General features: G+C 41.1%; 1 protein-coding gene across 1 annotated transcript in view; it reads right to left on the bottom strand.

The window, feature by feature from the left end:
* Window positions 1–3,022: 3,022 nt before the first annotated feature.
* The window catches only part of LOC148541929 (transmembrane protein 150A-like), a 178,576-nt gene continuing 162,704 nt past the window's right edge, over window positions 3,023–18,894 (bottom strand). Inside the window, exon 7 of the mRNA XM_088473540.1 lies at window positions 3,023–4,918. Coding sequence (XP_088329666.1) covers window positions 4,674–4,918 — 245 coding nt within the window. The 3' untranslated portion in view covers window positions 3,023–4,673. The remainder of the gene's footprint in view (window positions 4,919–18,894) is intronic.

Below are 18,894 nucleotides of genomic sequence, written 5' to 3'. Positions count from 1 at the left end.
TAAGTCATGTATGTTATTTGTGGGTGAATCTATGCAGGCGGATCTGCTTTTGATCTGAGTCTCTTTCTCCCAATATAGCCAGCTTTCCTACAGATGTGTGTGTCAGTTTGTTACCTTCCATCCATGGTAGATATAAGCGCTACTCAGATACTACAAGTTATAACCAAGCGCCTGGTAAATCATCATATCCTTAGGTGACCAGTTTGGAGTAGTTTCTACTGTTATTACTTCTCATGTTTGAAATTTGATAATACACCTCAGAACACAGCAATATACTGTATGACTGTAGAATTGTGCATTATCTATTCATCTGCTAAAGTTGTGTCGGTTAAGCCAGGTACACATCAGACGATATATCGTTCTGACACAGATCATTATGATCATTATGATTTCGCTCCGTGTGTACCCGCAATCTCACGTTAATCATCAGCGATGTCTTCCCTTCTGATGTGCTGCACATGAATACAGGTGAATGTAGGATTGAAGGGCAGTTGTACAATATTGTGCAGTTGTACACTGGATCGTGCACGGTGTACAGTCGCCCAATATATATTTCCATAGGGTGTCAGGTCGGCTAGCATAAATGTCGTTATGATGTGTACCCGGCCTAAAACACAAAGTACTCGGGCATCATCTCGCATGCTTCTCTGCTGCAGTCATGCATTGTGCGCCCACAGAATGCAAGAGGGATGAAGATAAAATCGGCACCCATCCTAGTTCTACTGCTGGCTCTTCCCACATTCTCTTGAAAATGCTATGTAATATGTAGCAACAATATAATAACATTCCTGGAGAGACTTTGGCCGAAGGGTGTCAGAAGTATCTGTTGCCATCAGACCATGCCTCCGCACTATTCTATTGTGATATGATGATCCCACTTTATCTTGTCTGAAAGATCTCCTGTCACTCTTGTTAAAGAGGATTCTTGGGTCAATTCTAACACTGGCAACTGTAAACAAACATACTAGCATAAAGTCCATATAACAAGAATACTTTTAAAATGGGGAAAGATGAACAACTGTAAAGGCTTAGGAAAAAAAAAAAAAAAAGAGTAAGTAAAGGTCTAGTAGGGCAACAAAACAAATGGACTAAAAATTTTGTGAGAAGTCATAGAAGAGCAGAGGGCCCAGTAAGTAGCAGCATAGAGAAACTCTTACCCATATTTTGCTGAAGGTGCCCAGGAATGAACAGTTCTGCCCCTGATATTGTGTTCATGATTTCAGCAAGACAATATACACAGATCAGCCATAACATTAAAGCCACCTGCCTAATATTGTTAGTACCCTTGTGCTGCCAAAACAGCTCTGACCCATCAAGGTATGGACCCTACAAGACCTCTGAAGGTGTCCTGTGATATCTGGCACAGAGATGTTAGCAGCAAATTCTTTAAGACAAGTTGCTTCCATTCCTTGCACTTGTGGAGGCCAAGTCAACACCTTGAACTCTTTGTCAGGTTCCTCAAACTATTCCTGAACAATCTCTGCAGGGTGGCAGGGCTTATTATCATGTTGATAGAAACCACAGCCATCAGAGATTACTGTTGTATTCAAGAGGTTTACTTGGTCTGCAACAATGTTTAAGTAGTTGGTGTCAAAGTAACATGCACATGAATTGCAGAACCCAAGATTTCCCAGCAAAACATTGCTCAGAGCATCACACTGCCTCAGTCAACTTGCCTTCTTCCCATAGTGCATCCTGGTGCTATTCCCCAGGTAAACGATCACACGGACCTGGCATTCCACATGATGTAAAACAAAATGTGATTCATCAGACTAGGCCACTTTCTTCTATTGCTCTATGGTCCAGTTCTGACGCTCATGTGCCCATTGTAGGCACTTTTGGCAGTGGACAGGGTTCAGCATGGGCACTCTGACCGGTCTGCGGCTATGCAACCTCATACGCAGCAAGCTGTGATGCACTGTGTGTTCTGACACCTTTCTATCATAACCAGTATTAACTTATTATGCAATTTGTGCTACAGTAGATCTTGGGTCCGGACCGGGCAAGCCTTCCCTCCCATCTCACATCAATGAGCTTAAAGCGCCCATGATCTTGTCGCTGGTTCACCAGTTGTCCACTTTGGCAGGTACTATTCACTGCATACCAGGAACACCCAACAAGACCAGCTATTTTAGAGATGCTCTGACCCAGATGTCTAGCCTTCACAAAGCTGCTCAGATCCTTATGCTTGCCCAATTTTCCTGTTTCCAACAGATCAACTTTAAGAACTGAGTGTTTACTTGCTGCATAATATATCTCGTTCCTTGACAGCTGCCATAGTAATGAGATAATCAATGTTATTCACTACACCTGTCAGTGGTTTTAATGTTGTGGCTGATCAGTGTATATTCCATTTCATTCACATTCAGGAGACCCAAAAATGTATAACTTTAATATGTTCAAATTATAATCAATTTGTACTCAATATTACTCCATAAGGGGCTGAGGGGTCTATGTACTAAGCCTTGTTGAGCGGATAAAGTGGATGGAGAAAAAGTACCAACCAATCAGCTCCTGTCAATTCTTTATTTCCATCTCTAAGGCTTAGTTAATAGACCCATGGTTCTGAGTTACATGGATCTCTTCAAAAGGTGAGTTTTTGCATGCACCATATGCACAGAAGCGTATTTACGCATATTTGGTATATCCACCCTATCCTGAGCCAGCCACAACTTTGCTGAATCTGTCTTTCCGTGATATTGGGCGTTTCAGGACGAGAACTGGGTGGTGACAATGCGATCGCACGTCAACGGCATGACTTGTGGGAGTGTCGGACATATATCAGTAGTACAGTGCGATTCTGAGTTGTGTGTGTAGAGGGAAAGTAGGCTGTTTCTGACCCCCGCATTGGTTGAATGAATGCTCGCATTAACATAAGGTAAGAAATCAGGCTTCCCCAGCTGCCGGCAACTACAGCCACTCTGCGTGCCACTCACAATCAGCTCTTAGTGCAGAAAGCTGTAGTAAGCTAATTGAACATTAAAAAACAACAACAAAAATCACAACATTGGACAATCAGAAGTTGGATACAAATATTTCTTTGGTCATTCTAAAAAGATAATACATTTGGTTGATTCACAAAAAGAAAAGATGACTGTTCAAGCTTAACCAGAATTCTGACCATACAAAGCCTAATTGGTCCTATGAGATCGTTAGCAGTTTTGATGTACATTACAACATATTTGTTTTACGTTTACATGAAGATTCATGAAAAGGCTACATTGTTTAACGGAACGGTCAAAAAGTACAAAAATTTGTTATCTTTTAGAGATATAAATATGACAATGATACTTAAGGAGGGCTTTTCTAATGTACATGGTACCCCAATGAGGTTTAAAGCAGCATCATTTTAATTACTTTCTTCTCTGAGCCAGAGCCCAAAGGGTCTGCTCCATGCAGCCCTTTTCAACCAGCTCTGTAATATAGAAGCAGCAAATAATTTTCTTTTGCCATTTTAAAATGGCGGCAAAGAGGGCAGTGTGGCAGGACCAATCAAAAGCAGCAATTTCTTGACTGCGACTTGTGATTGGTTCTCCCACTCCTCTTTGATAGCATCATATGACCCCAATTTTTGAACAGGGCTGCAAAAAGAGGAATCTGAGGATCCCTGGAGTTACACAGTTGCATGGGGCTGTTCTCCAGCTAGTATACGGAGGATGTTAGCAAAAGTATCAAGCAGATAGTATTAAAGCTCTAACTTCTAGACAAAGTACCAGTATAACGATTTTTTTTCCTTTGTTAAAGGTGTCCAAACTGCATTTACATTGCAGTATATGCAACTCAAAGCAATGCAGTGTGGACACCAGTATAAATGCCTATGTGAATGCACCATTACAGGAACAATGCATCCAAAAAAACAACCATTTCCTCCTGTCTGCACTTTCTAAAAAAATAAAAAATGCAGTTTTGCATAGTAATACATTGTAATCGTACAACACCTCCCTATAATGAGAGCAAGCTCAGAAACAAGTAATAAAGCCACAATTTCATAGTTCTCATTAAATGCTTTGTATGCTTCCACCTTCAGTAACACTGTTGCTTGTTGCAAATGCCTTAAACTGTCTATAGATCTACTGCTGCTACAAACGCAGCTGAGAAATCCAGATGTATATTACAACCTGCCAATTGTGACATTAAATAGAGTTTTCTTAAGGCAAATCGGTAATCTGTAGCTCTATGTTCTCCAGATTCATTGATCAAATATATAAGGCCCCCTAGGTGATAAAATACCTGGAAAGCTAATATTCTAGTGTGTACTTTCCTTTTACAGCACCACCACTCTAATCTGGAACAAATCTTCAAATACTGTAGTATGTATTCTCTGTACCTGACACAAAATAACTTTGGCATCCGGATAATTTTGTGTGTGAAATCCATTGATTATAGAAATACACTATATAAAAAATATACATTTTTTTTTGTTTGTTTTTAGTTTGGCTGCTGCATTAATGCCCTGTACATACAATGTCACGTTCATCAGCTACCCCACCCACTTCAGGATATTCAACAGACACAAGCTGCTTGTTAGGCAATCCCATTCATTTTCTTTTGGTCATGTGACGAGCCCTCTGAAATTACAAGTCCCCAGTGCACGGAGAAATGTCTCACATTGTCTAGGAGCATGAAAAGGCTCAAGGGATTCATATGACGTCCGTAAATGCAATCCAGTGTGGTCATATCATAGCCATGTTCTCAGAAGTGCTGTGAGCATTAGGTGTGGCTGGAGTGCTGGTTCCTGCTTTGTAGCTCTTCGGAGCCCTGCTCGCTTTGAGGAGAACCAGGAATGTATCTGTGGAGATTGCCCCAAATTCAAAGGCAAACGTCCCATAGTAGATGAGAACGTTTATTATAAAGGTCCACTCACATAGAGCAGCCATATGCTGCAGCACAAAACCTTCCTGTATGAATAAGACGCCACCTGAAAAGTAAGAGTTAAGGAAATGCACAAGATGGTTGGTTCTCATGAAAAACCGAACAACAGAAATGTTGCAAGGTTTACTAAAAGGTGAATATAGGCCAACCAGGAAAGCTGGTATCAGCCAGAGCCAGTCTCAGACACGCAGTGTCTCAGCTCCCTACCATGCCACAGTTCAGCAGTTATTAGCATTACCCTCATTCACTGAAGCTTCTGAGCCTAGCAGATAAAGATATAGATTTTTCCCTCATATAGGCTTGATGTTTGTACATTGTATTTGGAGTGTCTAACTACTCTGTGTAATCTTAGTATTTTTATCTATATTTAGAATGTATTTGAAATACCATTGCGTGGAAATAAACTTATCTGACAATTAACTCTAGTGTGTGTGCGAATATGCGTGGTTTTTCTATTTTCGATTGTATGCACTGCTGTACAGGTCTGGGTAATGTTGAGGATATCAATACAAGGGACAACAAATAATGAGCAATCAGTTGGAGTAGTAGGCTCTGTATTAAAAACAAACGATCTAAAATATTAAGAAACTGATTGACACACTGTATAATATATATAAACCACTCTGTTATACACTCTAAGCTGCCAGGTGGCACCGGACTGTAGTTGCCTGCCAATCACCAATTGAACACAGGACCGAGAACTGGATCATTTACTAAAATAATATATGACGACTACTCGGGTGTACCCAGTTCACCCGGGTTGACTTTAGATATTTACTGTTTCCTTTTCCATCTCACCACTCCAATAACACATTAATCCTTCTCCCTTCTAGTAATGCATCACAGCTATAGTAAGACAAGGGGGACATTGAGGCTGAGGTGTCCCATAAATCCAGATATATTCCTGTCAAATCCTTGTGAACCCACAGTAGAGGGTATATAAAGAGGCACTCCAGGAACTTGTTGCTACCCCAGAGGAAGTCCAGAAGGACGAAACGCATTGGGACTAAGTTCTCCTTAACCCCCTAAAATGGACTTATCTGCTATACTATTCAAGATAAGCATTTACTTTATATAGTCTCCATTTATATTTTGGTTTTACTCTGTGTATTTGTGTTTCATATTTGGTCTAAATAACACAATTATATACGGAGACTTTCTCCATTTCTGGTCTACCACATGGTGGTGTCTGGAGCCGGATTGCTTATGACCTGGAACACAGAGGAGTGACACCTTTATATGCATTGATTTATGCACTATCTGGTACGCAGATTTATGTTTGTCCACTGTTGCTACTACCTTGCATAAAAATTACTGCACCATATTGCTTTTCATTGGGGAAAAAATTCTAAGCCCTAATTTTAAGGTTACCACAGAGAGTACCGTATATACTAGAGTATAAGCCGACCCGAATATAAGCCGAGGTACCTACTTTTACCCCAAAAAACTGGGAAAACTTATTGACTCGAGTATAAGCCTAGTGTGGGAAATGGCAGCAGCTGGTAGTGCCCCCAGTAGTAATTCCCCCTGGTAGTGCCCCCAGTAGTAATACCTCCTGGTAGTGCACCCAGTGGTAATCCCCCCTTTCAGTGCCTCCAGTGGTAATCCCCCCTTTCAGTGCCTCCAGTGGTAATCCCCCCTTTCAGTGCCTCCAGTGGTAAACCCCCCCTTTCAGTGCCTCCAGTGGTAATCCCCCCTTTCAGTGCCTCCAGTGGTAATCCCCCCTTTCAGTGCCTCCAGTAGTAATCCCCCCTGGTAGTATCCCCAGTGGTAATCCCCCCTTTTAGTGCCCCCTGTAGTAATCCCCCCCTGGTAGTGCCCCCTGTAGTAATCCTCCCCTGGTAGTTCCCCCAGTGGTAATCCCCCCTTTTAGTGCCCCCTGTAGTAATCGTCCCCTGGTAGTGCCCCCTGTAGTAATCGCCCCCTGTAGTCCCGCCCCCCAGTAGAGAGAGATGTGATAAGAATAAAAAATTAAAAAATCACTTACCTGAAACTCCCGCTCCTGGTCCCGCCGCTATCCGCTCCTCCGGCCGCTTTGCATGGGAGAGACGTCGTCATGAAGACGTGTCTCCCATTACCCACCGCGGGAGCCGGAAGATGGCAACTGCAGTGGGAGCAGCAGCAGCCGCTGAGAGTCTGACAGACTCTCAGCGGCTGCTGATTACAGCAAACACACAGCTGCCGGCTCCGGCGGCTGTGTGTTTGGCAGTGTGTAGCGCTGACCGAACTCAGTCCGGTCAGCGCTACACTTCACTCGAGTATAAGCCGAGGGGGTACTTTTTCAGTACAAAAATGTGCTGAAAAACTCGGCTTATACTCGAGTATATACGGTACCCCTTGGAAAACCCTGGAAGTGTTGCCATTGAAATATCACTTGGACATCAGATAAGCATACATTTATTTAAATTTTGGTACGCACATTACTTACCTTGAGCACAAGTTCAATTTACCATAAATTACTACGCTATTAGGCACACGTTTTATTATTATTTTATATATATATCTCATTTTATATATATATATATATATATATATATATATATCTTGGTAAAAATACTGCATTTGTACATGCCGATTCAGACAAATCTCACCTCACGGCCATACAGTGCATGCGCAGAAGAAAATTTACGCATCGTCATGTGGATAAGCTTATTTCTGAGTTGAACAGATCTCTGCCGGATCACGCTTTGCGTGAAATGGGCACAAACTGGGCAGCAACTTGTAAGATGTCGGTCTCGTGCGTGTGCAGCTAAAACTCCATGATATTCTGAGTCACACACAGAAAGCCTGTTACTAACAAATGTCTTGCACCTAGCATGGGGCTGGTGCACGTGCAGATACGAATAACTACGGTTGTGGTAGTTGGCGGCCTGGGGTTCCCACTTGAAGACACAAGGATTCTCGCATTATCTTTGCAGAATCTCTCATTAGCATAAGGTAGTAAATCTGGTGTAGAGAAAAATTTACTAAGAATCGTGTTTAGTTGATTTGGTGTATTTTGGCTATTTTGCAAATCATGGATTTACTAAAGCCACCCAAATCGCACCTCAAACACACCAAATCGACACAATGCACCATCGGACCAAACTTTCACACATACAAATCATGGATTTACTAAGAATCGTGTTTATTGATTTTGCAATTTAGATGCAATTCAGCAGACAACCATATCAGTAGCGTGTTTGGATGTGGAACATTTTTATATTAGTATAGTCTTAATCATGATGCTTGTGAAAGGAGACAAACGCAGCTGCATCACTGTGATTTACACATGGCAGAAAAAGGTTATATTGCTGTGTTTGGACGAAGCTTTCTCTATTTTGGATTCCACCATCTTAATGAAGGACGCATGAGCAATAGCAATATTTGTGAAAATGTGTTGGGATTACATCCGTATTGTTTTGTTTTTTTTCCTCGCTTGAACTCGCAAATCTAACAATTTGCCTGAAAATTATTCATTTGTGAACTGAATCGGTTTCAGGAGAATTGCTGGATTTTCGAATTCAAGCAAATAAAAACCAATATGAATTCATATTGCATACGCCACAAATCGCTAAGGATCACCATCGGAAAAAGACGAAAGTTAAACTCAATTCTTACTAAACCTCAGATTTGAATCGTTAAACTTACGAACACCAAACACTATTAAATGCATCCCCTAGTGCGTCTATTGGGTGTGTAATGATTGCACCTTTTGTGTTAACTGTATGTGCAACAATGTTGGATGAGATACAATACAGAGGTACTGTATAAAATGAAAATACTCTACTAGATACAATGTAATACCTTCAGTATATATTGTATCTCATTCAACATTGTAGCATATAAGGTTAACACACAAAAGATGAGATCATTACACTCACTTATTCTTCTTTCTTTTCAACAGGCTATGACAGATATTGAACGGGTTGGGTGCGCTACCTCGGCGCACACAATGCCGGCAGTCAGAATCCCGGCGCCAGAATCCTGATGCATGCAGGCAGTCTAACCCTCCCGCAGCCTAAGCCTAACCCCTCCCCCTAGTGCAGCGGCTCCCAAAGTGTGCGGCGTGGCTCCCCTGATGCAAGGGTGCTGCGAGTGGCTGGTAAATCAGCAAGTCAGCTGATCAGGCCACGCGCTGCCTCTTTAGCAGCCTGCGGTCATTTACACAGTCCAGCCGGCCCCATGCTGTGCTGCTGGCTCGCACTGATTGTCAGAACTCTGCGGCTCCGCCTCCTCCTACTCTTATGGTGCATACACACTAGACGATATGCTCCCTGAGCGATATCGTCTAGTGTGTCCCCGGCAGGCTGTGCTCAATGTCGTTCATGACATTGAGCACAGCCGCTGAACGATATCATTAGCGATATCGTTCAGCGCCGGGCTCTCTCACCCATTCCCTGACATGCAGCAACCTGACGAGGTCGTCAGGTTGGCCTGCATGTCAGCCCGATGAACGAGGATGACGAACGACCCGCGGGAACGCGCGTCGTCGTCATCGTTCATCTTTTTTGTGTTAAAAATGGACGATAAAGTGGACGACTGAACGATAACGATATCGTTATCGTTCAGTCGTCCACTTTAATCGCCCAGTGTGTACGCACCATTACGGTCTTTCTTCTACAGCTGCACCTGACAGTGTCTCTCCTTGGCTCTCCTCTGTTTAGGTTAGTGACAGACTGTGACACTAAGGGGTATATTTACTAAAGTGCAGAATTTTAGAAGTTGAGATGTTGCCCATAGCAACCAGATTATAGGTCTAGATAAATGATAAGTATATTCTGATTGGTTGCTATGGGCAACATCTCCACTTCTAAAAATCTGCACTTTAGTAAATATACCCCTTAGTGAGGTTAAAAATCAAATTGAATATATGGAATTTAATGTTTATTTTACCAGTTTTCTTTATCATTATGCTTTTGATTGTTAAATAAGCCGTGTTTTTAGCACTTCAGGTGGTGTTACCCAAGAGAAGCCTATGGGCTTCTTCTTGTGATGCCTACCCTGAGAGGTGTCCAATCAGATCCCTCCCATCACCCCCCGCAGCCTGATCCTTCTGCACATGCACAGAAGGACGCCAGAGGGACTTCTGGGTGTTAAACCCGGAAGTCCCTCTCTCCAGAGACATCACACAGTTCTTATTGGGAGAGCTGTCCTTTGCGATATTCTAGGTATATATCGCAGTAACACGGTATGTACCCGAAGACAGGCGGGAGAGCTAAAAGTAGGAAACTGCTTCCATCGGTTCTCAGCTTTTGCATAACTGGAAAAAGTCAATGACAGCCCTGTAACAACCAGCAGGTCTGGCAGAGGGGTGCTTATGCCTAAAACATATTATATAATAATGATAATCAGTTTCTATTACTGGGGGGCATAGATGGGATGGAAGAGATCGATAAGGTTTAATTTGGCTGGAAAACTTCTTTAATAAAGATACATTTTTCCCAATGAACCAACATTTTATTGTTATTTTATTTCAATTAGAAACTGGCAAAAAATAATAAAATTTGCATTTGCTTTACTGTTTACTATACCAAGAGTCTAAAAGCAGCTGTTTATCACTAATACACTGTCATCAAAGTATCAATTATGGTGAACTGCACTATGCTACCTACTTATTTTGCAAGATAACTATATCTTGTCATATGTTATTAATATAAGGATAATAAATAAACTGCACACGTTATACGCACATTGGGCATAATTACCAATATCTGTTATATTGTTATCCTGTATACATACAGAAATGAGTCTGTGATTGTGTATTTAGCTATGTAGGATGTAGTTTTATGTACAGTGCCTTACAAAAGTATTCACCCCCCTTGGCTTTTTACCTTTTTTGTTACCTTACAACCTGTAATTTATTTATTTTTTTTTATCTGACTTTTATGTGATGGATCTGCACAAAATAGTCTAATTTGGTGAAGTGAAATGAGAAAAATATATATAAAAAAGAATATTTATAAATAAAATTCTGAAAATTGGCATGTGCATATGCAATCACCCCCTTTGCTATGAAGCCCCTCAAAAGTTCTGATGAACTTCAGAAGTCACATAATTAGTGAAACGAAGTCCACCTGTGTGAAATCTAAGTGTCACATGATCTGTCAGTATAACAGCACCTTTTCTGAAAGGCCCCAGAGGCTGCAACACCACGAAGCAAGAGGCATCACACCATGAAGACCAAGGAAGAGCCCAAACAAGTCAGGGACAAAGTTGTTGAGAAGTACAATTCTGAGTTGGAACCCGGAACACGATCAATCTATCATCAACAAATGGAAAGAACATGGTACCAGAACAAACCTGCCAAGAGAGGGCCGCCCACCAAAACTCACAGACCGGGCAAGGAGGGCATTAATCAGAGAGGCAGCACAGAGACCAAAGGTAACCCTGAAGGAGCTGCAGAGTTCCACAGCAGAGACTGGTGTATCTGTGCGTGTGACCACAATAAGCCGTACACTCCATAGAGCTGGGCTTTATGGAAGAGTGCCCAGAAAAAAGTCATAACTTATGCTGGCCATACACTCTGCAATTATCGGGACGATCCGCCCGACATCGGCGGATCGCCGCGATAATTGCAGCGTGTATGCGGGCAACCGAGGGTTAAATATTGCTCGGTCGGGCATGCTGGATTGTCAAGCATGCCCGTCTGATGCGATATTTACCCGGGAAACTGTCGGCCGCATCGGGCAGTGTATGCCCAGCGCGGCCAACAGACAGACATTTCCTGTGTTCCTTCCTACGGAAGGAACAGGGAAATGTCTCCTCCCCCGGGGGCCGAGCGCGGATGTCGGGCTATACACTGTGAGATTTCTCTCACAGTGTATGCCAGCAACATCTGCGGCTGGCAGGCAGCCAGATAAAATGTCTGTCGGTCTGACAGACATTTTATCTGGCAGTGTATGCCCAGCATAAGTGATAAAAATAAGAAGACACGATTTGAGTTTGCCAAAAGGCATGTGGGCGACTCCCCAAATGTATGGAGGAAGGTGCTCTGGTCAGATGAGACTAAAAATGTAACTGTTTAGGCCACCAAGGAAAACGCTATGTCTGGTGCAAACCCAACACATCCCATCACCCCAAGAACACCATCCCCACAGTGAAATATGGTGGTGGCAGCATCATGCTGTGGAGATGTTTTTCAGCAGCAGGGACTGGGAAACTGATTTGAGTCGAGGGAAAGATGGACGGTGCTAAATACAGGGATATTCTTGAGCAAAACCTGTTTCAGTCTGCCTGGGATTTGAGACTTGGACGGAGGTTCACCTTCTAGCAGGACAATGACCAAAGCATACTGCTAAAGCAACACTCGAGTGGTTTAAGGGGCAACATTTAAATGTGTTGGGATGGCCTAATCAAAGCCCAGATCTCAATCCAATTGAGAATCTGTGGTCAGACTTGAAGATTGCGGTTCACAAGCGGAAACCATCCAACATGAAGGAGCTGGAGCAGTTTTCCCTTGGGGAATGGGCAAAAATCCCAGGGGTAAGATGTGGCAAGCTCATAGAGACTTATCCAAAGCGACTTGCAGCTGTAAATGCCGCAAAAGGTGGCTCGACAAAGTACTGACTTTAGGGGGGTGAATAGTTATGCATGCTGAAGTTTTCAGTTATGTTGTCCTAAATGTTGTTTGATTCACAATATAAAAAAAAAACACAACGTCACAGTTGTAGGCAGGTTCTGTGAATGAAATGATTGCACACCTTCAAACAATCCATTTTAATTCCAGGTTGTGAGGCAACAAAACATGAAAAATGCAAAGGGGGTGTATACTTTTGCAAGGCACTGTATATGTTGGTAATCTATATGTATATACTACACAGAACTGCTGTGATTGGTCACTTTTTGCACTTTGCCGATTATTTGTTTTATTATTGTTGCTTTTGTGCACTTCAGTAACATTGTTTTTTCAGTGCATGTCGGTTTCCATCTTACACGTGAAGCACAATTATTGTGTCAAACGATTGCCACGTACTACCATGTTTTACTTGGCTGAATGACGGACATGCATGCTCTAATAACATATTAATGCACATATTTATATGGTTGGAACAAGCATTTACTATTTGCTCACATTTGTCAATCCTATGTCATTTGTATATTTTTACTTATGAAATAAATCACATTTCTATAATGTTCTCTGCTGCAATCGTCACCAAAATCTCAGACACATCCATTTTTAAATGGAGATTGTGTAAAACATTACATTTCATTAAGTTAAATGTCTATCAGATACAATGCAGTTAAATCTTCTTTAGTGAGATATAGTCACTCAGAGAGTATTATCCCCTTATATTTATATCCCAACTCCAGGCCAAAAGTAGTCAGCCCCACCTGGAATTGTTGTTAGGGGTTGGGTACAGGATCCTGACGCATGTTGGCGAGTACTGTAACCCTTACCCTAACCTACCTCTCCAGCAGCCTATCCTTAACCATCCCCTTTGGCAGTCTAACCCTAACCGTGCCCTCCTGAAGCCTAACCCTAACCCTCCTAGTGCCTAACCCTAAACCCAAGTCTAACACTTAATGTCGGGATTCCAGAGCCAGTATTCTGACTACATCCTGTTAGATGCTCGCAAAACCATTAAGTCAAATAATTGTTTTAAAAAATATTATAAAAAAAAAAATGTAGAACAAAAACAGCCTACTTCACTACTACACTTCCATGATCAGTCAGTCTTCTATGTACAAACTAATTTTACATTAAGAATTAACAATGAAGGTAAAGATAGAGAGCAACACACTCTCTGCCAAAAACACAACAATAAAAACCTCCATTTAATATTTCTCTGGGCATTGTATAAAATACCAGAGAAATCACTGTAATCACAAATCTGATTAGCTAGGTCCAAGTGCAGTAATCTTTTTGTTATTATCAAGGTTTCCGCTGTGGAGAAAGGAAACATAGCAATTACATTGTATAATAGAGTAAATCCAAAGAGCACATTAAACAGTTTAGTTTAGTTTCATTAAAAATGGAGGGAAACAAGGATTATAGCCACAAATTGAAGGCAGATTAGAAGCAATTGGCTAGTTTAGTTGTACATTCTTTTAGTGGATTAAAAAAAGAAAATCCTCAAATCTATTCCCTTTTACCACAAGCTTTTTATTTGCAATGTTTCTTCCTCTTACACTGAACACAATGAAGATTTTACTATATTGGCACTGTTAAGATGGGCATCCACTATACAATTTTCTGTCAGATATCTGTCCAATCTGTCTGGTTGGAATGAAAACCTGGTAATGTATGGGAGCAAATGACAATCGTCCAACAATAGCCAACAGTGGTTGTACAGACAAATTGGTTAAAACAGAGAAATTGAACCAATTTGAACAATTTTTTTTGTCCTTTTTGCAATGTTTAAAACCATATGATCGACTGTCATTTGCTCCCATAAATTACAAGTTTTTCATTCCAACCAGCCAAATTGGACAGATATCTGACAGAAAATTGTGTAGTGGATGCCCAGCTTAAAGGAGAATCACGCACCACCGTAACATGACCAGAATCCAGAGGTTCCCAAATTCCTTCTTTGCAGTCCATGTTTTAAGGATATCCATGCTTGAGCACAGGTGACTTAATTAGTACCTCAGCCAATTTGATTTACCCATCTGGACTCAAGCATGGATATCCTTAAAACCTGGGCTTTAATAATGGTGGAGTTTGGGAACCTCTTCCATATTCTATTGCATGTCTTCTCATTACAGGAATAATGCGTATAATTGATATTCAGGTTTTAAAATAGCTTCAACAAGCATTTATCACCTCACTAACTAGTCCTTTTATGTTTAATACAGATTTTTTATTTTATTTATTTTTTGCTACAGGCCATACTTAATAAATAAGGAAAACTAATGTGTAATTCTGTGATGTGTTTTCCATGTCATGCACTTCTACAGCTATAATCTAGTGTACGATACTATGCCTTACGAGAAATAGAGTGTACTGTGTTCTACAATTTTAAACATGGTGTTAAACTTTTAGAACATAATGGTGGGAACGTCACCATTGACTCTTCTGTGTCTTATATTTAATGCCCCTTTTATGCATATATAAATAATTAAATATGTGAAAAGTGCAAAAAAGTGTCTAGGATTGAATGAGTCCTTACAGTAATAACTTGCTTTTGACCCTTATGTTGTACAAACAGAATGACAAAAACAAATGACCGGGATTTGATCAGTTTACAGAAACAAAAAATTTAAGTGCTGTGGATGAAAAACACATTTATATTATATTATATATATATATATATATATATATATATATATATATATATATATATAGTAGTCTGGCACTCGCAATCAGTTGTATATTTATTGCTGGGGTGCTTTCCAGGGTGGCCTTTTCAGCTTCCCATGTTACTTATGTTGTCATCACGCGATGAAACGGAAACACTCTATTAATCAGTTTTATTAGGCATACCAAATTAATTTGCCGACGTTTCGGTTCTTGTTGAACCTTTATCATGGCATCAGTATTCTTATCAGTATTGTTAACTAAATTGTGAGTAGATACAATAACGTCAGCTTATGGTCTATCTGGTCCTCTTATATGGACTCAATACAAATAATTACAACAACAATTAACACATATTGATCATTTTTCTGGACTTCTGTATGTGCCAAATTTGTGGTACATATTAGTGGAGGATACATATTAGCTGTGTAACTGGTGTATATATGAGGTTCATATAAGTGATAGCGTCTGCTATTTATTCACTTAAATTAGCTATATCAGTCATGTGAATGTAATTTCAATATAGTAGGTATTTTAACTCTTTACTCACATACATCAGTATAAGTGGTGTGCTTTCTAGGTGGCTTCCTCAATATAGTTAGATTAGACATTTTAGTCTAATGCCATTTACCTGACTGGCTGATGTGTACATATATGCTGTAACCACATAGAGGGAAAATCATGCTTTCTGTTCATGTACACTATAAGATATGTGCTCAGCCACATAGTGAGTATTGGTAGCAGTATAATAACAGCTGTTAGCTCCTACCGCTGGTAGAGTCTACTTCTGTCAAGTCTTACCTGCTTCCTGCCTAGCGCAGATGAACAGGAAGCAGGTAAGACTTGACAGAAGTAGACTCTACCAGCGGTAGGAGCTAACAGCTGTTATTATACTGCTACCAATACTCACTATGTGGCTGAGCACATATCTTATAGTTTACATGAACAGAAAGCATGATTTTCCCTCTATGTGGTTACAGCATATATGTACACATCAGCCATTCAGGTAAATGGCATTAGACTAAAATGTCTAATCTAACTATATTGAGGAAGCCACCTAGAAAGCACACCACTTATACTGATGTATGTGAGTAAAGAGTTAAAATACCTACTATATTGAAATTACATTCACATGACTGATATAGCTAATTTAAGTGAATAAATAGCAGACGCTATCACTTATATGAACCTCATATATACACCAGTCACACAGCTAATATGTATCCTCCACTAATATGTACCACAAATTTGGCACATACAGAAGTCCAGAAAAATTATAAATGTGTGTTAATTGTTGATGTAATTATTTGTATCGAGTCCATATAAGAGGACAAGATAGACCATAAGCTGACGTTATTGTATCTACTCACAATTTAGTTAACAATACTGATGTTAAGAATACTGATGCCATGATAAAGGTTCAACAAGAACCGAAACGTCGGCAAATTAATTTGGTATGCCTAATAAAACTGTTTAATATTACAACTGCTAATCAAGTCTGGAGAGTGTTTCCGTTTCATCGCGTGATGACAAGATAACTATATATATATCATAGGGTACTTAGAAGCTTAAAGATTTCTTTTCTTTATTTTAGATGCTTACTTCTTTCTTGGGGCAAAGGCCCCGATATAGAGGTTTATGTAAAAGCAATATTTACATTAATCTCAGATGTAATTTCATCTGCACATGCCCAGGAGCCGCACTGCGCATGTGCACATCAGGGCCTGCGATGGTGGCAGTACCCCAAAAGCTGCAGCATGGTTGACATGCTGCTGGTGTGTCGGCCCCATATCCTGGGCTTGCCAAAGCCAGTGGCTGCGTCCTTGGACGCAGCTTCCCTGGACCTGGCAGTGCATATTTGCTGTACATCCTGAGTCACCATAGGGATACTCTGATGTCCGATGGCTGTGTCTTCCGATTAACTGCAGCAGATCTTAGAAGACGGCAATGGGCGTATTTTTACTTAAGACGCCTTCTGAGGCTTTTGCAATATTTTAGCACAGCCGCTGCATTCAAAGACGCAGTGGCTTTATTGTTCCGTGATTCTCTTAATCAGGCACAAAATCTCCACCAAACTTAGAATGTTGATGTGCTTACTGCACACAGCATGGAAAGCCCCAGCTCAGCTCAATGCCTCCTACTGACTAGTCGTGCAAGCTTATGCTCCCTGCAAACACTGCCATCTGAAATACATGGCCAAGGCACATGACGCCATATAGGATTGTGTGCATTATAAGTAACCATCACCTTAGTCAGTGACTACAGCTGGAAAGCGCTGTCACCTGTAGTAATAAAATGCGTCAAACGTAGATATAGGCATGTAGTAAATTGGAGAAAGAGGTTATGAATGGGGCTTTTTTTTTATAGAAGGTCACCTCACCGTATGGGAGCTGTATCAAGACTTGTTGGCGAGAGATAAAGTGGAAAAGTTGCCCATAGCAATCAATCTGCTTCTAACTACCATTTCAAATACTGTGCTAGATAAAGGACAGTTAGAAGCTGATTGGTTGCTTTAGGCATCTTCTCTACTCTCTCCAAGGCTTGATACATCCCTTGTGTTTTTATTTAACTGTATTTCTTCCTGATGGGATTACAGGCCTGCATTGGTCCAGTACACCAAAACACCACAGCAGTTTATAGCAGGCAGGGTTTGGTCCATCCATAATTGCCTGTACGAGCACAAGCTTGATGTGCTGGTGATTAATCTTTGGTGGGGATGGGGATTAATTCACAGTCCTGGCTGTCAGGATGCCGGCGGTCACAATGCCGGCATCGGCATCCCAACCACCGTCACCTATACCCAACCCGATGTGGGTGAGCTATGTAGGTATTACACTTAGCATATAAATATTGTTGACATGTTTAAAAGTGTGTCATATCCTTCAAGAACTAAGATGCATTTAACATACTATGCTGAGCCGCACATATCGCCAAGCTATATATGTAATTACGACTTAAAGGCATTTAGAGGCTAATACAGTAATGAATGTACGCATGTGTAGTGAATCATGTATGAGTACACCCGCATTCTCGTGTTTTATAACCATATATTCAATAGTGTCAAACGTTTCCAAATGTATCTACACCTAGGAGAGGGCTCATGGGAGCAGAGTGTGAGAGGGAAGTTGGGCTGGGCATACACACCAGCACATACAAGTGTAAAGAGGCATGTTTTGCACCTAGTGCAGGGCAGGTGCAAGTGCACACTCAAGATGAATACTAGTGATGAAATAGACTCATATGCCGCAGATACATAGACATACTGATATGCATACAGCGCTGTGTAATATGCTATTTTTCTGTGCACTTTACCTTTGAGTAACGTATGCCTATTTTACTTTCACCTCCGGAACAGCCCCTCAATGTATGCATTTTAGATGCAAATGAATCCAAACCTGGCATCAGCCCCATTGTGTGCAAAGGTCTTCAGTTTGTTTATAGTTTTGAAGTTAGATTTATTTATTTGTGACCCGTTTTTGTTCTGCTGCTTTGTTATGCAGTGTCTGTGCAAAGAAAACCTGTATACAATTAGAACCTATACTTTTAGACCATATCTATCATGTTGTCCAGATGAATTGGTATCTAAACCTACAAAGTGCACCATGAGGCCCGAAAAGGGGTATGTGTCGTGAGGGACGTGACCAGTGGTTCTGGATTGCCCCCAGCCTACTTGTCTTCTCTTTGAATGTCAGAATAGCCATAGCAGAGCAGCAGCGTATAAGACTTCCCCCAACTGTTCTGCTGATCAGAACAATGCAGCCCTGATTGGGGAAAAAGGGACAGAGCCCACGTATCTGGACTGT

This window comes from Taudactylus pleione, unplaced genomic scaffold (assembly GCF_031769625.1).
Source record: "Taudactylus pleione unplaced genomic scaffold, aTauple2 ptg000016l, whole genome shotgun sequence".
Classification (NCBI taxonomy): Eukaryota; Metazoa; Chordata; class Amphibia; order Anura; family Myobatrachidae; genus Taudactylus; species Taudactylus pleione.
Note: the sequence above shows the minus strand (reverse complement) of the source record. Positions and strands in the feature narration are given on the sequence as shown.